General features: G+C 38.3%; 1 protein-coding gene across 1 annotated transcript in view; it reads right to left on the bottom strand.

Annotated features, from left to right (window-relative positions):
* Positions 1-1847, bottom strand: part of CUNH4orf51 (chromosome unknown C4orf51 homolog) — a 90767-nt gene extending 88920 nt beyond the window's left edge. The window contains exon 1 of the mRNA XM_069105009.1: positions 1615-1847. Coding sequence (XP_068961110.1) covers positions 1615-1847 — 233 coding nt within the window. The remainder of the gene's footprint in view (positions 1-1614) is intronic.
* Positions 1848-24290: the final 22443 nt, after the last annotated feature.

The raw sequence follows: 24290 nt of genomic DNA, 5'->3' as shown, positions 1-24290 counted from the left end.
GCTTGCTTCTTCAAAATTGGTAGTACTCTGAGCACAAGAATATGAGGAAAATGTGTTAAGCTTCCCCAGTGATCTAGAAACAGATAAACCTCAGTGACTTGGGTTTTTTTTTCCGGTTTATGATGTCACAAGAACCTTTAGCTACAATGATTCCCATGATGGTCACATTCTCTAAAGGAAACCAATTTGGAAGTTCTATACTTTCTACTACTATATGACTACTTCTGCCCCAATAGAGAGGAAAACAAAAAACTGCCCTCATTCTCCATGCTGATGAATATCGATAAATGGGAACATGTGTAATGAGCAAATTGTAAATTAGAGTCACCTGAATCATATCGGACAGCTCAATCTACAGAGCACAGTAAGGATCATCCAAAACTAACTTGATTCAAGCATTATCACTTCAGGAAAATGACAACCAGTCATGTGAACATCAAGTTCTTAGCAGCTGGGATAAGTAGAATGAACATACGTATGACTTGTAAGAGCTTTTGAGAGCTAAAAATTTTGCTCTGGTGAATTTTGGGGAAGAAGGGGCGGAGTTCACAGAGCCAGTTTCTATTTGCATAGGGATTTGGTTGTTCTTCATGTGTTGAGTTAGAACCAATATTCCTGATAGGGCAGTGATGTTAAGTGGCCCAAAATAATTTTCCCAAGTTTAACCAGGCCTGATCAATCCATTAGCAATAGACATGCTACTAACCATATTTATAAAACCTTAAAGCATGCAGACATTATTAGATGGGGAAAGAGAGGAAAAGCATCTACCAGAGCCACAATGAGGAATTTTTGCCCCTAAAGTGATGAAGAGAAACCGAGCACGCAGGACATCGCAGGCTGTGAACTTCCTATCTTCACCAATTATTCTGAAATATTGTCAGTGCCATCAGGCAGTTAAGTGGGGAAGTGCCTGGAGTGCTAGGCCTGGAGTCAGGAACATTTGAGCTCAAATATAATCTCAAACCCACTGGGCAAGTCTCTTAACCACTACCTGCCTCAGTTTCATCAGCTGTAAAATGGGAATGACAGTAGAACCTACATCACAGACTTGTCCAAGGGACAAAATTAGATAATATTTGCAAAGAATTTGCTTTTTACACAGTGAATGGCATATAGTAGGCACTTAATAAATGGTTACTCCCTTCTCTTCCCTACTAAAGCCCACTAACCTCAGTGCCCTCCAAATGTGGATCCCTCTAAAGTCTATACTTTTGGCCAAAGTCTCATTCCCCCCAACCATACTTATGCCACCTATCTTCATCTTCAGAATGTATTGTTCACACCCTTAACAGCAAAAAAAAAAAAAAAAAAAAAAAAAAAAAAAAAACAAGGTAAAAACACAAAGTGAAATTCTCCAGCACGTAAGTAAAGAAAACACCAACATCATCTACAGCTTGTGCCAATGACCACAACCCAACAGTATGTCTATGGACTGAGGGACTTAATAATGTCTACTGAGACCATCCAGCTGCAGGATTGCTTTTCAAGACCCTGAACTGGAAAACCATGCTAAAATCTGGGTCACTCTCAAGTCTTATCACTCTCTGAGATTTTTAGAATTCCTGAGTAATCAATCTGACACATCCAGCTGCTTTGACAAAGAAATCTTACTCATGTGGATGAGGGTTGTTTAGTCTCGTTTCAGAGAAGGGTTGAATACGCAGGGGTTCATCCAGTGTTTTCCTCCGGTAATGGGCCCCGTATGTTGTTGGATATCTATCTGACCACTGACTTTCATTCTTCCAGGATTTTTCAGCAGCACATCTAATCTTGTTGAACTGTTCAGAAGACAGTGGGCTAAAGGGCAATACTATTTCTGGAGCCAAGAAAAAAAAGTCTGCCATAGTCACAGATGGCCCTTTCTCAGTGGCAGCTTTTCAAGTTCTTTGCATGATTAAAAATTAATTTCCTTCTGGTGTCAAAGGGTATATGACCACTGAGATCCTTAACTAGAATGTCTTACTAGAGTGCAAACACTTCCCATTGATGCCAGTTGCTAAGCAACAGGTCACCAAAAAAGTTTGCTAGTAATACACCCACAAAAAAGAAACACTAACTAGAAAGAGGTTTATGAGTTCTATAACCTCATAATTCTCTCTTATTATGTAGAATTTTGTTATATAATAGTGGTAAGGAAGTATTTAGTCAAATGACTTTTATAATAATGCAAATAATCAATTATATAGTGGCTCCAAATGGTGGCAGCAAAAGGCTTAGAGGACTGGGTGGAAAGAGAGAGAGCTGAGTATTGACTTTATACCTAAAGTTTCTAGTGCCTTTATTTGTTCAGTACATGAAAACAGGAATTGTTGTGATGTCAACAATAGTAGGTGACTCAAATAACTTCTCCTATGTCACAGGGAGAGAAAAAAATATATAATTGAACTAAGACTGCTTGACCATAGTGGCTATAGAGAAATTTTCTAATTCATTTTTTTTAAATATATGTTTTCAATTAGTAACTTTTGTCTTTCCATCATAGTCATTTCAAGACCTCCACCCTCCAGATGAAATCTTCCCTTGTGGAAAAGAAAAATAATGAAACAAAAACATACAATATCATAGTTTTTTTCCCCCTATGATTCTCCACCAATTAGTACTAAGTACTGTATCTTTCCAGACAAGTTCTTCATCTTTCACCTCGATACTCTAGTACTTCAGTGAGTTCTATGATCTCATCAATGTAGATGTTCTCTCCAATGATGTGGGTCACAACTTATTGGAATCTGCCCATTTTGTGTGACATTTGTCAGGCTTGTCCATGTCGCCCCATAACCTCATCACAGAGGGTCCGCCAATGTACTGGAACCTTCCTCATTTTCTCTTAACTGTGAGAGTGACAAATGGAGCACAGGGGTTTTTCATGGATTAGCCTTGCTCTGGCCATGTGACCAGTTCATCTTTTTTTGCTTACCTATTTCTTTGATGACAGCCTTTTACCCCAATATCATCTCTAAAATCATAGATAAACAAGGGTATTCATTAATTCTTGGAAGCTGATCTGTCTTTACTGCCCCCGACTACCCTCAATAGTCTTCACTAATTCTTAAAATTCTCAGGTCCCTTAGTAGTTGTTATTGTTCAATTTTGTCCAACTCTTATGATCCCATTTGGGGTTTTCTTAGCAAAAATACTGGAGTGGTTTGACATTTCCTTCTCCAGCTCATTTTACAGATGAGGAAACTGAGGCAAACAAGGTTGAGTGATTTGCCCCAGTGTCATAGCTACTAAATGTCTAAGGCTAGATTTAAACTCAGGAAAGATGAGTCTTCTTGACTCCAGGTCCAGAACCATATCCATTATGCCACCTAGCTGCCCATCCCTTACTAATACAAAACAACTTTATCCAAAGTTAGGCTGGGATCATTGGCAAAACAGATGGGAATTTGTTCCAGAGATCCCACTACATGGTGATAAGATCAGCTATAGAAAGAAAAGTCCTGCATATACCAAAATATTTATATTCAGCACTTTTGTGATGGCAGAAAATTGGAAACAAAGTAGGTACATAGTGAAGAGGGAATAATTGCTAAGCAAAAGGAGGTATGTGAATACCACACCATATTATTACAGGGCAAGATACAAAACATATGAGGAATTCAGAGAAACATGCAAAGACTTCTGTGACTGGATGCACAGTGAAGTAAGCAACACAAAGTAAACAGTAACTACAATGGAAAGAATGATAAAATAAAACTGAATGATATGAAATTTTAATGACCAGGTTTGGCACTGCATGAGAAATGAAAAAATACACCTTCCTCCTTTCAGTGAAGAGGTGGGTAACTTTAGGTGTATCATCAGATCAGCAAGCATTAAGTGTCTACTATATAGGCACTACTATATAGTATGTCTACTATATAGGCACTTGCTTAGGTGTTAAAAATACAATAAACAATTAAATAAAAATAAAACAGATCCTGTAAATCAAGGGCTATTGGGAATATTGTACATACACCCACAAACACACATACCACATGAAATAAATAAATACAAGGTAGTTGGAGGAGGGAGAGGACAGCCTACATCACCTGATATTATCAATGTCTACTGGTTTCGTCTAACTTAAAAAAAAAATCTTTGTTAAAAGGGACAAATAGGGTGGCTAGGTGGCACAGTGAATAGTCAGGAGGACCTGAGTTCAAATCTGACCTCAGACACTTAAAACTTACTAGACATGTGACTTTGGGCAAGTCACTTAAGCCCAATGACCCTGCTTCCCCCCTTCCCCTCCCCCCCCGCTACAAAAAGTAAAACAAAAAGAGACAAATAACTGGGAAGGAAGAGGGGAATAATCAAACATGAATGTGACTTAAAAACAAAAAGAATCAATAAAACAAAAATAATTTAATTGAAATCCAGATTACCTCTTGGTTTCAGAGGGTCTCAGAGATGGAAAAGTGCTTGTAATCCATCTAGTCCAACCCACACTTGACCAGGACTTCCTTTTACTTTTAGAGATAAAATCCTCTAAAAGTGGTCACTGGAGCCTCTGCTAAGAAACCCTGAGCAAGGAGGAATCCATTACATCCCAAACCAGCTTAATATTCTTTGAGATGGTTCTAAAGCAGGTCTGCACAACATACAGCCCATGGTCTGCTTGGGACCCCACGAAGGATTTCAGGCAGTCTGTGAAAAAATGTAGAGGATACAAAAGAAAGTAGAGATGGAAGGAGTGCTTTGTTTGTGCCCCACTTAACCCACCCTCCACTAGTCACCACTGCATCCATCGTGTAACTTGGTGGGTGGGCTGCCACTGCTTGCTCTCTCTTGTTTGTCACATGACCTGCGGCAACTAAGCACCATCAGTCTCTCTCTAGTCTTAGAGGAGCAAAAGTCATATCTTTCCACTGTGTTTTCAATCATTACTGGTGTTGGACAGGGACAAAGAGAGTGTAGCCACATAATGGACACCTGTCATGCAATGAATGGCAACAGTGTGATAGGGCTTCTTCCCCTCTCTCATTGCATGGCTGCCTCCAAGTTACTTGAGTGTCTGGCACTTTCTCCAAGGTTAGATTCTCAGTTCAGTATTTCTTCATATGTGAGCAGTTGTGGAGATTTTTTGGTTTTAACATTAGTTTTGGAGGTGATTTTATAAAATGGATGATAAAAAGAAACAGAAGATTGAATCAGAACATAGAGTATTGTAATGGTAATGTGATTTGTTGATCTTCCATGCCCCTTGAACTTGCTGATATAGCAGGAAGGGGTGGGGCAGGAAGGAGCTGGAGCTGAGTAGGAGCTGGGCTGGACCCAGCATGGTGACTGGAAGTGGTAGCAATAGCGTGAACTCCTTTTATTTGGACCAGCCAGAATTTCTGCTAAAAACTACTGCTGAGAACTGCCAGGGATGGGAACTGGGGGGAGGTGAGGGTGGTGCTGGAGCTGATGGAAGCAAGCTGCATAGAGGCTGAGCAGTTACCATGAGTGAGGAGAGGAGGATCTTTGCCTGAGGTAGCCTGTTCTATTTTGAAGGCTTGAGAATGTGGGTGTTTACTGCATTAACTACATGTGCCAATTTCATAACTATTATGATGGCTTTGACTTTCTGGTTTTGGGACTCAGTTTTCTGGTATTTTAATAAATGCTCTAGCTATGTTCCCCATGTAGAGAGCCTGTTACATTTTGTGATTAATAACCATATCAGCATATTTAAAGTTACCATAGGCATTGTGAATACTGCATTATTGATATGAGTATTTCATTTGGAGTGGACAAATACTTATTTACACAAGAGACAAAATATTGTGCCTGATGTGCAGAGAAATAATAGCCATTCCAAAGGAATACAATCTTTGTCACATTTCAAATAAAAAACATCCTGACTTAAGCAAATTGGACACCAATGAAAAACAAATCAAAGTATCGAAATTGTTGAAAAATCTCAGAGAGGGGGCGTGGAGCCAAGATGGCAGAGCAGAAGCATGACCTTCCCATGGCTCTGGCTTCCACCTTCCCCAATCCAAGTACAAAGGGGACTCTAAACAAACTTTGGAGCTGCAGAACCCACAAAATGACGCAGAAAAGCTAACTTCCCGCTGAGGACAGCCCTGCAGGCCAGCAGGAATCCAGCACAGTGCTCTGGGAGCCGAGCCCAGCCCCACACTGAGGCTTTAGCCCCAGGGCGGGCCTGACCAGCTGCCGGCCAGAGGGACTCCAGATCAGCAGCAGCTGTGGCTGTTTCCAGATTTATCAACAAATAGATGTGAAGGACAAAGTGAGAGGTCAGTGCAGTATGGACTTTGGGACCCCGTAAGTGGGAGTGCATGGCTTTTGCCCCAGGGTGAGAAGCCACTGAGGCACCATGTGGCAGCTTCAGCTCCTGGCCTGCAGAGTGTAGGGGGACCAAGCACCAGTCTGAGGGGTAATTGCTCTTGCTTTAACCTGCTTGGATCTGGATTGCAGTCTAGGGTGGAGGTCCTGGGATGTGTATCCAGCTTGCCAGAGTGTGTGGAGACCTCAGAGAGGGCACCCATCTAATACCTCCAGCCACTGAGAAAACCCCAGTGTTTGGGATGAAAGCTCCCCTGTCTGGTGGCAGAGTCCTACTGTGGCAAAAAGCCCAGGGGTCAAGTGACTGAGGGGTGACATGACCAGGCAAAGGAAACAAAGCAGACAGAAGATTCCAACATTACACTCCTATTTTGGGGACAAAAAGGAGCAAAGCATGGAACAGGAGGAAAACAGTGAAGTCAGAGCTCCTGCACCAAAAGCCTCAAAGGAAAATACAAGCTGGTTACAGGCCATAGAGGACCTTAAGAAGCAGATAAGAGAAGTGAAGGAAAAATTGGGAAGAGAAATGAGAACAGTGCAAGAAAATTACAAAATGAGAGTCAACAGCCTGACTGAGGAAAATAATACCTTAAAAAACAGACTGACTCAAATGGCAAAAGAGGCTCAAAAAGGCAATGAGGAGAAGAATGCCTTAAAAAGTCGAATTTGCTAGATGGAAAAAGAATCTCAAAAGCTCACTGAGGAGAATCATTGCTTCAGAATTAGATTGGAGCAAATGGAAGCTAATAACTTTATGAGAAATCAAGATGCTGTTAAACAGATCCAAACAAATGAAAGAATAGAAGGAAATGTGAAATATCTCATGGGAAAAACCACTGACCTGGAAAATAGATCCAGGAGAGATAATTTTAAAATTATTGGAATACCTGAAAGCCATGATCAAAGTAAAAAACCTAGAAATCATCCTCCAGGAAGTTCTCAAAGAAAACTGCCCTGATGTTTTAGTACCAGAGGGAAAAATAGAGGTTGAAAGAATCCACCGATCACCTCCTGAAAAAGATCCTAAAAAGAAAACTCCTAGGAATATTGTAGCCAGGTTCCGGAATTCCCAGCTTAAGGAGAGAATATTACAAGCAACCAGGAAGAAACAATTTGAATATTGTGGAAACACAATCAGAATAACCCAGGATCTGGCAGCTTCTACACTGAGGGATTGAAGGGCTTGGAATGTGATATTCCGGAGGCCAAAGGAGCTGGTATTAAAACCAAGAGTCACCTACCCAGCAAAACTGAGTATCATGTTTCAAGGGAAAATATGGTAATTCAGTGGAATAGAGGACTTTCAAGCATTCTTGCTGAAAAAAACAGAGTTGAATAGAAAATTTGACATTCAGATACAAGAAGCAAGAGAAGCATGAGAAGGATAACATTCCAGCAGTGGAAACAGGAGGCCAAAAGGTAGCATGGCTGTCACCTAACCCAGTCTTCTACAATAGAAGGGACACTCTCATGCTCCCTATGGTTGCTGTGGGGCTTTATCCTTCTGAGGGATATGCTGAACAAATGCCATGTTCTCTGTGATTCACACATTCCCCAGCTCTGCATCTCTCTGTATGACTGTATTGATTTAAACTAGGTCTGAGGTTCTTAACTTTTTTTGTCATGGACATCTTTGGCAATCCAATGAAATGAACAGATCTCTTCTCAGAATAACATGTTTAAATGCATAGAATAAAATATATAAGATTACAAATAAACAAATTATATTGAAATACAATTATAAAAAAAAATATATATATATATATATAAAAACAAACAAAGAAACAAAATCTCAGAGGGGAACAACGGTTTTTCAAGAAAGTAAACTCAGAAAATGAGGTGGCTACTAAGGTTAGTTTTAAGATTTCTAAAGAAATCTTTTTCAAACGATTCCAGCTAGTGATAAACTGCTGACAAGAAGTGTAATATATCACATAAATGTAAACAGTAAGAAAACTTGAAAATGTATTAAAACTTGTACCACTTAGCAAAGTAATTTTTTAAACATTGATGTGATTTCATGATAAATAAAAATCTTAAGTAATAAGTGTAATTAATTGATTTTAATGGAAATTTCCCTTTTTTAAAAATATGGTTTATTTTCAAAATAGTTTAGTCATTAATTATACTTGGAAAGTGAGCCACTAAAAGCCTATCTGCTTCCCAAAGAAGCTTAGCCTATTTTAATTTTGGCCCCTACCTCCTGCCAAGTTGTGCAGGTCTGATCTAAAAGTTAAAGAGATTTTCCTTAAAGACAGCTGGAATCTTCCTCCTTGTTCTATCCCCCACTACTACCCCCAGTACTAAGCAGAGCAACTTTCATCTTTTGTCCAACCAGAGAAATTCTTTGCTATGGCATCTTTAAATCTGGTAATTGAAACGAAATTGAGATATTGACTTGAATTTACAAAGTATACTCATCCGGGTACCCAAGGTCTTGTTTATCTCTGTGTATAGTTTGTTCTAGTTTTTTCCACTGGACTATGAACTCCTTGAGGGTAAAGACTTAATTACTTTTCTTCAGAGCCAGGTCCTCCACACTTACTGCCCACAAATTTTTTTACCACCTTCTCTTTCAATCACACACCAACAGGGAAGGAGGTTTCCCTCTCTACCACTAAGGCAAGCCTTGTCACAAGCCTAATTTTGCTATGACTGCTGCCCTTGTCAATGGAGGAAACACAAAAAGTAATGCAAGTGTTTTCCTTTCAGTTTCTTTTTTCCCCAAAAAGTAACTTCTATTTAGTTGACTCAAAATGATAATTCCATTTTTCTATCCTTTATTCCACAGGAAAAAAAAACCCAACACACCAGCATTTTGAGTTTTGATTTTGGTCTGTGTGTGTACTCCACTCATCTCCTCCTCTCCTCCCCTCCTCCCCATTAGCAATTTCTAGCTACAGAGGACAAAAGATTTTCTTTTAAAGCTAAACTGTCCTTATCAGTGATTATCTTTCTGAGGACTGTGGAGAGGTGGATGATTTGCAGATAATTAATAGCAAGTGTTAATAGTTTGGATTTTCCTTCCTTTCAGGGCTTTTATGTAGGGCTTAAGAACATTTGACCTTCAGGAAGAAGGATCTTGCCACTGTGACAAGCCCAGTTGTTGACATATCCTCATTGTTGGGGTTACTCTAGGAGATAATACCAACCTTGTTTTCTCTAGCCCAGTTGAAATAGGAGGAGCCTGAGACCAGGAGAAGGAAAGAGAGTTTGGGTGAACCTATAGGAAGACTCCAGCAAGGAAGCATAGCTATTCAGAAACCTCAACCAAAGGATAGCATTCTTCGTGGGGAAAGGTCCTATTTGACCTACTATTTGATTACTACTTGACCTACTACTAGCTTTGGAAGAGACTAGTGTGGATTGTAGGTGTTGAGAGGGGACCTCTGAGTGGCTATCCAGGACTAGTAAATCAGTTCAGGTGATGAGAAAGCTAGATCACTCTCCTATCCAACAAACCAGGAAGCTCTCCTCTCTCTGGTCAGCTGCTGGCTGCTTCTTTAATTTAAAATTTACTGGAGAAGGAAATGTCAAACCACTCCAGTATCTTTGCCAAGAAAACCCTAGGGACAGTATGGTCCACTTGGTCACAAAGGGTTGGACACGAGAGAAGAACGGAATAACAACAAACAGCCAGGTAGGACAAAGCATTCTCTATTTTAAGAAGACTAGGTGGCAGAAGATAGTTGTTTCAAAGAAACAAAAAATAGTGAGTGATACTGGGAGAAAAAAATTAACCCATTTTAAAAACTTATCCTCAGTGATTCAAAATGTATACAATTCTCAAAACATGTATGAGAATGAAGGGAATGTATAATAGAAAATGGGCAAGTCAATATGGTAATAAAAGTTGATTTTAACCTGAAGCATAGTGGCTAGACAGACCATGCTTGGCTGAGACCACAGATGGCTGGTAACCTGTGCTAATCTCTGTCCTTGACCTGTGATTGAGATTTTCCCTAGGTTCATTGCTGTGGAGTTGCCTGACTTCCCCTTAGAAGTAGGGTTTCCAATTCTTATTTTCACTGTCTCTTGACACCCCCCTTCCCACTTAGGTCCCTGAGGAAAGTTGCTACTTATAAAGTTCCTAATTTTAGAAATGATTATGGGCTCAAAGTCTAAGAGTACTTCTTAACAAAGGGAGAAGGAAAAAAAAAAGATACCCAGTCAGGGTACAAACATGAATCAAGTATGGAATAAGTACTTCATTTCCACAGGGATAAAGGAAATGTTAAGTAACAAAGATTCATAAAATGATTAGAATGGAATCCAGTAATTGATCACTATGAATACAATCAGTTGGGAAGACTCATTGGGATTCAGTTTTTGCTAGGCTGCTAATTAGCTGCTTCATATTTGTCCTCCACTAATCACTGTCCAATTAAACAAGTGGGAAGGAGGATTCCCTGTCCAATACTGAAGTAGGTCTTGTCACAAACTTAATTCTGCTATTGCTACTGCAATAGTCACTAGTAGCCGCTACCCTTATTCCTGGAAGAAACACAATAGGTGAGACAAGGTATGAAGGTGAAGGTTTGGGAATGATCAAGTGCAATTAATTTAATCCAAGGGTATCTAGGTGGCACACAGAGTAACAGCTCCTGTGTCCTGTGGAGTCAGGAGGATCTGAGTTCAAACACTAGTACTGCTTATATGACCCTGGGCAAGTCCCTTAACCCAGTTGGTCTCAGTTCCTCAACTATAAAATGAGCTAGAGAAGGAAATGGCAAATCTCCAGTATCTTTCGACAAGAAAACCCCAAGTGGGATCATGAAGAGTCAGACATGACTAATCAACTGAAAAACAACAAAATTTAAACCATGCTCCACCCTGAGAGCTTCATTCCCATCATTATGCTAGAGTAAAGATGAACTCTCTTTTCACTACATCTTCCCTGCCACCATGGAGCCACATCTTGTCTTCTCAAAGGGTACTCCAAGGGAGCCACCAACCAACCACAAGCTATTTTAATATTTCTTCACTAATTCTTCTTCTGCCAGTTGTGGAACTCTTATAAGAGAATCTACTTTAAAAGCAAGGTCTCCTGATCACTATACTGTTCATACATTGTGAAAAACATATTTGTGGGGATCACAGGACTTCCCAGGTAGGGTCAGGGAGCTAGTCTGAATGAGCTTCCACTGTCCACTGCTTCCCTGGGTGCCTTTAGGAAGATCCACATGAGATGCCCCTTAAAATGGCAAGCCCCTTCTCACTGAAAGAACTCAGAAATAGACTGGGCAGAAGAAGGCATTTATTACACTTCGCAGGAGAAAGCAGATGTGGTACTCCACTAGGAACACCTACACTGATACAGAAGCAAGAGTGAGGTTATACAGCTCTGTCCTTCCTGTAAGAGTTAGGGTTAGTTCAAATTCCTCACTTTATTTCCCTACATTCCCTCTTTATGCAGATTAGGCATGGTAGTGAGGATACTTGTGACCAGGGTATGACCTCTAGGGTCTGAGCTGTTTGTCACACTCCCACCATTTTCTTAGTAAAAATAAAATAAATGAGCTTCCCCACAGCTATTGATTATCTCCCAATAACTTTTGTGGGACCAAGACAAGATACCATAATGTCCCCTCTTACATATATCTTCTCAGATTTGATTACATTGTTATTTTTATCAATAATTATTTCATAAATGCAAGGAACTAGAGACTGTTTGAAATATAAATGTGGAAACATTCAGATGGTAAACTTTGGGCCCTCCCTCTAGATGATGAGAGTTGAAATGAGGGAAAAAAGAATAAAAATTAGTTTTTAAAATTTTTTTTAAAAATCTCTTGATCTGACAACATCCTAAAGTTCCAAAGGATTCGACACTTGTTCTTTATCTTAGCATTTAATCAAATGCAGCTCCAGATTGTGCATTGGAGGACAAATCTGGACAATATTTGAGCTTTAGGATTACACAGACTTGAAAACTGTGCCTACAACACCCTCTCTTCTCACCTCTGTCTCTTGGTTTCCCCGGCCTCTTTCTGGTATCAACTCAAACCCAACTTTCTGCAAGAGGCTTTTCTCAGTCTGCTTCAACTCCTAATCCCACCAAGTTTCCAGAGTCTTTCCTTCTACAATTACCTTCTACTACTACTTCTACTTCTACTCCATACATATCTTATATGTTCTAAGTTACTTTTATCTTGGCTCTCTTATTAGAACATCTGTTCCTTGTGGGCAGGTTCGATTTCTTTGTACCCCAGCTGTTTAGCACAGTGTTGGGCACTTAATGTTTAATAAATGTTTGTTGAGTAACTGAACAGTACAGAGGAGGGACAGTGAACTCTGTGGCTGGTTGGAATGCTAGGCAAGGGTCAGCAGCATTTCCCATCTTCAAGGTGCCTCCTGGAGTTATTAAGGCTTCACAGGAACCATGAAACAATCAAAACCAAATGTTGCAAAATGCCCAAAGAAGAAATATGAGAAGGCACATGCCCTACTGGGAGGTCTACAAGTATGAAGCATTTAATACATTTTCAGAGTCTTTTTAATGTATTCATCAGTTTTACTGATTGTTTTTTTTCTCTCTTTTTTTTTTTTTAAAGCAATTGGGGTTAAGTAACTTGCTCAAGGTTACACGGCCAGTTATTTCTGGGTGTGGTGCTGTAATGGGAATGCAAATTTGGAAGATCTTCCCTGCCCCTAGGCTAAAGTGCACCTGGAGCCTGGGGTGGGAGGCTTGTTTTTCAGTAGATACTTTTTGATTGGCCAGTGGGTCCAAAAGGTTGTTACATTCTCTGAGCCAGGAGAAGGCTATATAAGCCCTGATGTGTAGTTTTGTTTTGGGGGCTCACTTTGAGAAGTGTTCTGTGATTTGATCTGTATTCTGGGAAGCCATTGTCCAGGCCCCCCCCCCCCCCCCCCCCGGCTTTGAAAAACCCAGATGTGGAAACCCAGATGTTGACTGGGTATGGATGTAATGGTTGGACAGTTTGGAAATCTGTCTACTTGATCTGTTTCTGTCTTGATAATTCTGCCTTTGTATACTTTGAAGTTCAGGGTGCTGACCTTTTCTCCTGAACAAGGTAAACGATATATGTCTGACTGATTAAAGTAAGCTTGTTAACCCATTTGAGTTGCTTTCCTTTAACAAAGCATATCCAAGAACCTGTATGGGCAGCCCCCCTGAGCACGCTTGGGGTGCTTGCTGCTACAGGTGCTAAGTATCTGAGCCCGGATTCGATCCGCAGGTCATCCCGACACTAGGACTGGTGATCTTACTCGCTAAGCCACCTGGCCGCCCCAGATTGTTTTTTCTCTTTTCCTCTTCTTTTAAAAAATATTCTTTGGCTCATGATGGAAAATGCTATCCACATCCAGAGAAGGAATTGATGGAGTCTGAATACAGTTTGAAACATACTTTTTTTGTGTGTTTATTTTTCCCTTTTGTTCTGTTTCTTCTTTCACAACATGACTAAAATGGAAATACGTTTTACATAATTGTACATATATGACCTATATCAAATTGTTTACAGTCTTAAGAAGGGGGGGAGAGAAGGGAGGGGGAAAATTTGAAACTCAAAATTATATATTAAAAATGAATCTTAAAAACTATCTTTATATGTAATTGGAAAAAACAAAATACTATTTAAAAGAAAAAATTTTCTTTAATATATGGAATAGCTCTTTGGTTAGGGTGAAAGGAAGGGATATAGGAGAAAATTTAAGTGATGTAATAACAAAAGATATCGATTTTTAAAATACTTTTTAAACCTTCAAGTCTATTAGCATTGGTCTAAAGTAGACAGTAACTGCCAGAGGAAAAGGAATTCACTTGCCCTCCCTCAGCTAGGAACAATGGTTGGGAGTAGGGTAGGTGAGTCAAGGGGAAAAATTCTTGACAGCTACTTGAGAGAATCTTTTCATCAATGGTGAGGACTTTCAAACACACAAAAGTTAAATACATGTTGATTGGCCCAGCAGTCTTAAAAAGAGAGATTACACTCTTCTTCACACCCCAAGAAGGAAAAAAAAAAGAAATGACAGTAATAGATGACAACTTCAGTAAGTAACAGTGGCAATTTTACAGAAAAAGCAGCAAGTGACACCTTTACAAGCAGAGTGGAAAAGTAGTAGTAAGGGGAATTCCAGGATCATTCCAAGATAGTTATAAGAGGAGAATCTAAGAGGCAGAGAGTCATAGCAGGTTTGCCAGGAGACAGATCTCTAAGGAATGTGCCACCCCCGTCTTCTGCCCATGACACCTCTTCACCTTGGAGTTGTCCAGGAATGAACAATCTTCCCCATCAGCGTAGGAGGCTATGGGAGACTATCCCATTTCATGTATGTGTCAGAGGTGGAAGGAGGAATACGCAGGGGGGAGGGGAAGAAAGCTGTGAATAACTGTAATTTCTTGATTTCCTTTTGGTCACTTTACTATTGTGTAATATTTAAATGTTTTGTGATTTAATTTATGATTCCTGCCTAGTGTATGGATATAAAACACACTATATAGGGGTGTGATACCATAACTGCCTAGTTACAATTACTCAAACACCTGAAGTGGAACCCAGGATAACAAAGGGGTTCCAGAGCCATGCTACACCTAATGCATTCAACTTGTAAAATATAGAAAGGATCAATGATTGAGTAAAAGAAGTGAAAACTTCTCAGACTATACTCTAAAATCTAGTAAGGCTTTTCGTGGGAAATAGGCCCAAGTTCCCCTTCAATGGAGATTAAATGATTTACAGGGACTCAAAACTCAGAGTGGTAGGGAGTCACCTCTCCTCAGTGACACCTTAGCATATATGCCAAATAAGGACAGAATTGTTTTCTCAAATGTACACTGGGTGGTCTGTTTCCTTGTTCAGGTACTTGAGGTAGATTGTGCACTTGGTTTCTAGCCAATGGAAGAAAAGGGTCAGAAGGCAGGGTGGGGAAGAATTCTGAATTAGGGCTTTATTACTTGGCCATTTCCTTTTGTAAATTGCTTCTCCTCCCTGACTATTTGTTAGAAGGGGAAGTTGCCCTTTCTCGAGATCATAATAAACCATTCTTTTCTGCTTCCTACCTTGAGAAGCCTCTGAGTATTATTTGGGTGAGGATCTCTGTTGCTGGTAAGGAATATTTAAAAAAAAAAAAAGGTTCATTTTGTAGCTTTTTTTTTTATTCAGTCTTCTTTTCTCTGATTTATTTTTAGTTTTTACAAATCAAAAACTAAAAGTTATATAACATTGGGTATACCAAAAGTCTTAGTGCAGTTTTTTGTTTTTCGTTTTTTGGAGGAGGGAGGTCAGGGCAATTGGGGTTAGGTGACTTGCTAAGTAAGTGTTAAGTGTCTGAGGGTGAATTTGAACTCAGGTCCTTCTGACTCCAGTGGCCTTGCTCTATTCACTGCCCCACCTAGCCGCGCTGCAGCCCCGCCCCTCATCCCTCTCCTCACCCCTTCCCCTGCAGTTTTAAACTATATTGCACTAAGATTTTTGGAATACCTTTTATGTCACTTTCCAACAATGTTCTAAAATCTCCTAGGGAATTTATTTTCTCTTTAGTTTTTTTTTTCCTTTCCTCTCAGGAAATTTAAGAAAAATTGAGGATAATGACATAGAATTTTATTCAATAAGACTCCTTCATATAAAAAAAAATAAAGTTGAAAGTAAATGCTATAGTAATCAAACTACTGAGGGGATACTTTACAGAGCTGAACAAAATAATTACAAAAGTCATTTGATAAAATAAAAGATCCAGAATATTAACAGGAACAATGAAAAAATAGAAATGAAGGTGAACAAACACTTCCAGGACTCTTTTATTTTAAAGCAATAATCATCAAGAATATTTTATACTGGTAGAAAAATTATAAAAAAGAATTAGTGGAACAGACTAAACAGAGAAGACTCTTCTTTGCTGAATCTTCATCCAGTTCATGTCCTGCTAACCAAGGGTTTCTCCAAGACTCTGTCCTGAGCCCTCTTCTCTCTCTAAATATTTTGCTTCACTAATTAGCTCCCATGGATTCAATTATCATCTCTATGCATGTAATTCTCAAATTTACTTATTCAACCCTAATCAATCTCATCTCCAAATATCAAATGAGAATATTATCTGGATGTTCTAGACATCCTAAACTCAACATGTCCAAAACAGAACTCAAGATCTTTCCTCCCGAGCCGTTCCTTCTTTTTAACTTTGCTGTTACTATCATGGGCAACACCATTCATCCCATCACCCAGACTCACAATCTTGGTGTCATCCTCTATGCTTCTTTCTCCCTCACACACCCCTCCTGGACCCCCACCATATGTAATCAGTTACCTAGTTCTGTCTATTTTACTTACAAAACATTTCTTGTATATGACTCTTTTTCTGTTCTACCACTACCACCAGGTTGGGTGTAGGTTTTCATAACCTGATGCCTGGTCTACTGCCAGTAACCTGATGGTTGGTCTCCATTCCCTGTCTCAAGTCTCTCCCACACTCCAGTCCATCCATCACCAGGCTATCAAACTGATCTTCCTAAAGTGGAAGTCTAAGCATGTTACTCCCCTTAGACAACAAACTTCCATAACTATTGCCTCCAGGATTAAATTTTAAGGCCCTTTATGAACCTGGTTTCTTCCTACCTTTCCATTCTTCTTACATCTTCTTTCCTTCCAAATACTACGGGATACAGTGACACCAACTGACCTCCTTCCTTTTCCTTTATCACCCAACTCTGGACATTTTCACTGGCTGAAATGAAGGTGAACTTGAAAGAAGGGGGGTAGGGAAGAATTCTTAAAATGCTCTTCCTAGTCATCTTCATCTCTTGACTTTCCTGATTTTCTTTTCTTCTTTTCTTTTTTGCCTTTTGAGGGCAATTGGGATTAAGTAACTTGCCCAAGGTTACACAGCTAGTTTTTTTGTGTGGGTGTTAAGTGACTGAGGCCAGAACTGAACTTGGGTCCTCCTGACTCCAGGGCTGGTGCTTTACTCACTGCGCCACCTAGCCGTACCTTCCCTGGTTTTCTTAATCCCATCCTCCTTAATGCTAGTGACTTTCCTCTGTTGATTATCTCCATTTTATCCTGCATATTTCTTGTCTGTGTGCAGTTATTTTTATCAGAATCCTCCATTAGACTTTGAGCTCCTTGAGAGCAGGAACTGGTTTTTAGTTTTGGTTTTGCCTCTTTCTTAGCACAAAGCCTAGTACTTAGGTGGTATTTAATATTGATTGACTTTACTTGAACCACAAATAACTGAACTCAATAAACCAGTTTCATATAAACACAAAAACATAAATTACCTAGGGAAGAATTTGTTATTTGAAAAGTTAGAAAGCAATAGGGCAAAAATTAGGATTAAATAGACATATTTCATTATATAACAGAACAAACTCAAAATGGATATATGAGCTGAATATTACTACATACCATAAAAAAATTAGAAGAGCATCAGGTCAAGTGTTTTTCAGAGCTATGGTTAAGGAGTGATAATTAAGCAAAAGATAGATTCAATTATAGGAGATAAAGCAAATTATTTAAATTATAAGAAATTGAAAAGCTTTTACATTAACAAAATTAATGCAACTAGGATGATAAGGGAAATGAGGAAAAAAACTTAATATCAAGTTTTTCTAATAAGGATCTATCCAAGAAATAGAGACAACTAATAGAAATGTAAAGGATTGAGCTAATACACAGTATGCAAGCAGTCAAAAGATATGAACAAACAGTTCTCAAAAGAACTGCAAACTGACAAAAAAGAAAACAACTGGGGGGCCTGTAGGAAAACAGGTGCTTTACTGCGTTGTTGGTAGAGCTATGAACTGATCTGATCCTTCCAGAAAGCAATGTAGAACTGTGGCCCAAAAAACTATTAAACTGTTCATACTTTTTGAAGCAGGGCAGCTAGGTGGTACAGTGGCTAAAGGGCAATATCCATCTTCCTGAGTTTATATCTGGCCTCAGATACTTACTAGCTCTGTGACCCTGGGCAAGTCACTTAACCCTGTTTATTTCAGTTTTCTCTAATGTAAAAAATGAGCTGGAGAAGGAAATGGCAAACTCCAGTATTCTTGCCAAGAAAATACTAAATGGGGTAATGAAGAGTCAAATATAACTGCAAACAACTAAAAAACAATTCTTTGACCCAGTGATGCATCTACTAGGTCTATATCCCTAAAGGGATCAGAGGAAGAGGAAAAGAACCTATATGTACAAAAAGAAAATTATAGAAGCTCTTTTTGTGGTGGAAAAGAACTGGAAACTAAGGGAACACCCAAACAGCTAGGGAAAGGTTGACAGATTGTGGTATATGAAGGGGCTAGAATGCTATTGTTCTATAAGAAATGATGAAGGGAATGGGTTCAGAAATACCTGGGAAGACTTGTATGAACTGAAGCAAAGTGAAATGAGCAGAATCAGGAGAACAATTTATACAATAATAACGATATTGTAAAGACAATCAGCTTTGAAAGACTTAGCAACTCTGATCAACACTATGACCAAGGACAACTCCAAAAGACTCATGGTACTATCTACCTCCAAATAGTGAGCCAATGGACTTGGACTGCAAATTGTTTTATTTTTTTCCAGACAAGACTAATATGGCAATTTGTCTTGCAAGACTATAGATATTTGTAATAGGGTTTGTTTTTCTTGCCTTATCAATAGGTGGGGGACAAGAGGGAAAGCATTTGGAACTGAAAACAAAATAAAATTTAATTTAAATTTAAAAAAAAAGAAAGAAAAGAATTGCAAATTAGTAACAACAATTATGAAAGAATTTTCCAAATTACTAATAAGAGACATGCAAATCAAAACTATTCTTAGGGGACTCCCTCTCACCCAGAAAATTGGCAAAGATGACAAAAGATGGGAATAGTTCATTTTAGAGGGGTTGTTGAAGTATAAGCACACTAATGTATTGTTAACAGAGCTATGAATTGATCTAACACCATTCTTAAAAAAATTAGAAATTTACTTTTTTTTTTTAAAGGGTAATTAAAATGTCCATAACCTTTGAACCAGAGATTCTGTTGCTTGGCATAGATATCCTAAGGATGTCAATGACCAAAAAGGGACCAGTATTCACTGAAATATTTATAATAACATTTTTTATAGTATCAAAGACCTAGAAATAAAGTAGTGCAGTCATTTCCATTATGTCCAGCCTTTCATGACCCCATTTGGGGTTTTCTTGGCAAAGATACTGGAGTGATTTACCATTTCCTTCTCCAATCTACTGACTGGGGAGTAGCTAAACAAGCTGTGGTAAGTGAATATAATGGAATATCATGATATTGTAAGAAATTATTTTGAGTGCAGTGCACAGTAGGAACAGATATGAACTGATGCAAAGTGGAGCAAGCAGAGCTAGGAAAACAATATAAATAATATCTATGACAATATAAAAGAAAAGATTGACAACAACAAAACAATAGAAACTAAATACTGTGAAATTTTATAATGACCAAACTTGGCCACAAAGGAATATTAGAATTACCTTTCCCTGAATCTTTGCAAAGATAGAGAAACATAAGTGTAGAACAATTCATAGAACATCAGATATTTTTTTTATATATTGATTAGTTTTGCTGAATATTTTTTTTTCCTCTTTCAGATTCTTTAAAAGATGTCTCTCAAGGGCAGCTAGGTGGAACAGTGAATAGAGTACTGGCCCTGGAGTCAGAACGACCTGAATTCATATCTGGCTTCAGACACAACACACACACACACACATACACAAAACTAGCTGTGTGGATCAAAGGGTATGAAAGTATTTATAGCCCTTTGGGCATAGTTCCAGATTGCTCTCCAGAAAGGCTGGATCAGTTCACAGCTCCACCAACAATGCATTAGTGTTCCAGTTTGCCCACATCCTCTCCAGCATTTGTCATTTTCCTGTTTTGTCATCTTAGCCAATCTGACTGGTGAGATGTGGTACCTCAGAGTTGTTTTGATTTGCATTTCTCTAATCAATAGTGAATTAGAGCATTTCTTCATGTTCTTATAGATAGCTTTAATTTCTTTCTCTGAAAACTGCCTGTTCATATCCTTTTACCATTTATCAATTGGGGAATGACTTGTATTCTTATACATTTGACTCAGTTCTCTGTATATTTTAGAGATGAGTCCTTTGTCAGAGACATAGGTTGTAAAGACTCTTTCCCAATTTCCCACCTCCCTCTTAATCTTGGTTACATTGGCTTTATTTGTACAGAAACTTTTCAATTTCATGTAGTCAAAATTATCCATTTTACATTTTATAATGTTCTCTAATTCCTGTTTCATCATAAAGTCATTCCCTCTCCACAAGTCTGATAGGTAAACTATTCCTTGTTTTAGCAGACTGCTTACAGTATCAACTTTTATACCTAGATCATGAACCCATTTAGACTTGATTTTGGTATATGGTGTTAGATAATGGTCTATGTCCAGTTTCTGCCATACTATATTCCAGTTTTCCCAGCAGTTTTTGTCAAATAGTGAGTTCTTATCCCAAAAACCAGGGTCTGGGGGTTTATCAAACAATACATTACTGTAGTCGTTGACTTCTGAATCTCGTGTGCCTAATCTATTCCATTGATCCACTCCTCTATTCCTAAGCCAGTACCAAGTAGTTTTGATGACTGCTGCTTTATAGTACAGATTGAAATCTGGTAAAGCCATTCCACCTTCCCTAGCATTTTTTTTCATTAATTCCCTTGATATTCTGGACCGTTTATTCTTCCAGATGAATTTTGTTACTATTTTTTCTAACTCTATAAAATAGTTTTTTGGTAAATTAATTGGTATGGCACTAAATATAGAATTTAATTTAGGTAAAATTGTCATTTTTATTATATTAGCTCGACCCAGCCATGAGCAATTGATATTTTTCCAATTAGTTAGATCTGACTTTATTTGTGTGAAAAGTGTTTTGTAGTTATGATCATACAGGTCCTGGGTTTGTTTTGGCAGGTAGATTCCCAAATATTTTATAATGTCTACAGTAACTTTAAATGGGATTTCTCTTTCTACTTCTTGCTGTTGAATTTCATTGGAAATATATAGGAATGCCGAGGATTTATGTGGGTTTATTTTATATCCTGCAACTTTGCCAAATTTATTTATTTTCTCAAGTAGTTTTTTACTTGATTCTCTAGGATTCTCTAAGTATATCATCATATCATCTGCAAAGAGTGATAGCTTGGTCTCTTCTTTGCCTAACTTGATTCCTTTTTCTTCTCTAATTGCTACTGCTAACATTTCTAGTACCAGATTGAATAAGAGGGGTGATAGTGGACACCCTTGTTTCACCCCTGATCTTATGGGAAATGCTTCCAGTTTCTCCCCATTACATATAATACTTGCTGATGGCTTTAAATAGATGCTACCTATTATTTTAAGGAAGGCTCCATTTATTCCTATACTTTCTAATGTTTTGATAGGGTTATATCCCAAAGAGATCATAGAAATGGGAGAAAGACCCATATGTACAAAAATGTTTATAGCAGCTCTTTTTGTTGTGGCAAAGAATTGGAAATTAAGGGGGTGTCCATCAATTGGGGAATGGCTGAACAAGTTGTGGTATATGCATGTTATGGAATATTATTGCGCTATAAGAAATGGGGAGCAGGCGGTCTTCATATTTACCTGGAGAGGCTTAAAAGAACTGATGCTGAGTGAGAAGAGTAGAACCAGGAGGAATTTGTACACAATTACGGACACAACATATGTGTGATGACCAACTTTGATAGATTGGACTCTTCTCAACAATGCAGGGATATAAGTCAATCCCAAAAGACGCATGATAGAGAGAAAAACGTGCATCCAGAGAAAGAACTAGAAAGAACTAAATTTATATCCAGGTGGAAGCAAAATACCTGATCTTTTTTGTTCTCTTATTTGATTTTATGTCCTCTATACCATTTTTCATCCCAGCTGGTACAATCCATCCTTATAACCTGACCATTGTATAATGTGAAAGTATCTACAGATCCTATACTTGATTATAAGACACCATGGGGGGGAGGGGAGGGAGGGGGACAAATTGTGAAATTCAAGGAATTGTGGAATTGAATCCTGTAAATTAAAAGGAAACAAACAAACAAAAAAACTAGCTGTGTGACCTTGGGCAAATCACTTAACCCCAACTGCCCTCCAAAAAGCAAAAAAAAAAAGATGTCTCTCAGAGGGAGTAAGGGGAAGGGTACACTGTGAAATGAAGATAATGTAAAAGCAAGAGATGACTAAACATTTTTTTTATAAAAAGAGATGAATATAGAGAAGCATGGGAAGATTTTTATAAGTTGATACAAAGTGAAGTAAGCAAAACCAGGGAAAAATACACAATGACTCTAGCAATGTAAATAAATAGAAAGAACAACTAAGCAAATGAAACTAAATGCTGTTTATGTTATGATGCCCAAAATTAGCCCCAAAGAAAAAGTATGAGAGAACACCTTCTTTGCAGAGAGATGTGGTAGTATAGATGTAAAACAATGTATATAAAGTCAGACTTTTTTCAATATATTAGTTTTATTAAACTGGTTTTTTCTTTCTTTTTTTGGTTCTTTGTTATAAAGGACTATTTTCTGAAAGGAGGATAAGGAGAAGGGAAATAAACATAAGGAAATACAGGTGATGTGGAAACAAAAAAGTAAAAATTCACATAAAAAAAGCAATGTATATTTTTACATTAGTGTGTCTAAGAAAAGACTCATGCATAGCTATCAATTCATTTCAAATTCAATCTGATTCCCCTGAAAGCAAAAGTTCAAGGAGGGCCCTACATCATGTCTAGTACGTAGTGCTCTGGATGTAGTAGATACGTAATAAATAGTCACTGAATTATTAAAGGGAAAAGCTCACCCACTTGGTCTTCTAAATCACCACTCTGTGCCCCCCCACTGATTTCACCTGATTTCATTAAGAATATATCAATTAACAATATATTATTGCCTTTTGAGGGTCAATAACGCTTATTTCTCCCTTTGTGAAGAGACTACAAAACTAAATATCATATTGGTCAAAAGTCAGTTAAATGATAGATTTTAAATCAGCCCCAGATCAGCTACAGAAATAGCCCAAGCTAAGTGGAACTGTTCTAGGAGGTTCTCCATTGGTCCTCACCAGCACATGATTCCTGATTAAACATTGCCAAGGAATTCCTGCATTCATCTTTGTGGACAGGTCAGTTTTAGAAACATGCTGAAGTACTTGTTGAGCAGGTATACGATTTCTAAACACAAATAATGATCAGCAAACACAAAATCATAAATAAGAATTAAAAAATACACAAAACCATAAACTTCCATTACTTGCAGGGCTATTTTTTTAAGTGTGTACTGACTTTCACAAGAGAATAACAAAACAGGAGTTAGAGCTGGAAGAGACTTTAAAATGGCATCTTCTCAGACTCCCTTCATTCTGTGAATGAGAATGCCAGGGACCAAAGGGCTGATATGACTTATGGAAGGTCACACAACCAGCAAGCAGAAGAGAGGGACCTTTCATGCTGGGTCTTCTGGCTTAAGTGCATTGTTATTTCCATTTGTTTCCTTGTCTTCTTCTGAACTTTCCTGCCTATTTATATGTGGGTTTTGTTGTTATTTTAATTATTCACAGTTTTACTCAGTATACAGATTGTACATTTGGTTTTGCCTTCAATCTATACCACTTTGAATGTTTTCCCATATTTCTTTGTTTTCTTTGTGCTTGCCATTCATCTTTTAAATTGAATGTTTTGTTCACGAGCTTACACTTTTTTTTTTTACAAAGCTGTTACTTTCTTGCAACTGCCCACCCATCAACAGAACCCTCCCTTGTAACAAGGAAATCTAGCTAAGCTGAATCATAATATAATTGTATGTACTAGAACATTAGCATTGTCTTGACAATATATGCTCCTTTTCGCATCTGTAGCCTGCCACCCCTGCAGACAGAAGGGAGGCAGGCCTCTGATAGCAGCAGTGGTCATTGTATCCATCCGAGTTCCACTACCTTTCCATTTGTTTTCCTTTATCTTAGAGTGATCATCATATATGTTGTTTTCTCAGGTCTGATTACTTTGCTCTGCTTGATTCATTTGTCTTC

Source organism: Petaurus breviceps, unplaced genomic scaffold (genome assembly GCF_028583685.1).
Source record: "Petaurus breviceps papuanus isolate PSGF00001 unplaced genomic scaffold, PetGlider_PUasm1.0 76, whole genome shotgun sequence".
Lineage (NCBI taxonomy): Eukaryota > Metazoa > Chordata > Mammalia > Diprotodontia > Petauridae > Petaurus > Petaurus breviceps.
The sequence above is the reverse complement of the archived record's forward strand: the minus strand, read 5'-3'. Positions and strand labels throughout refer to the sequence as shown.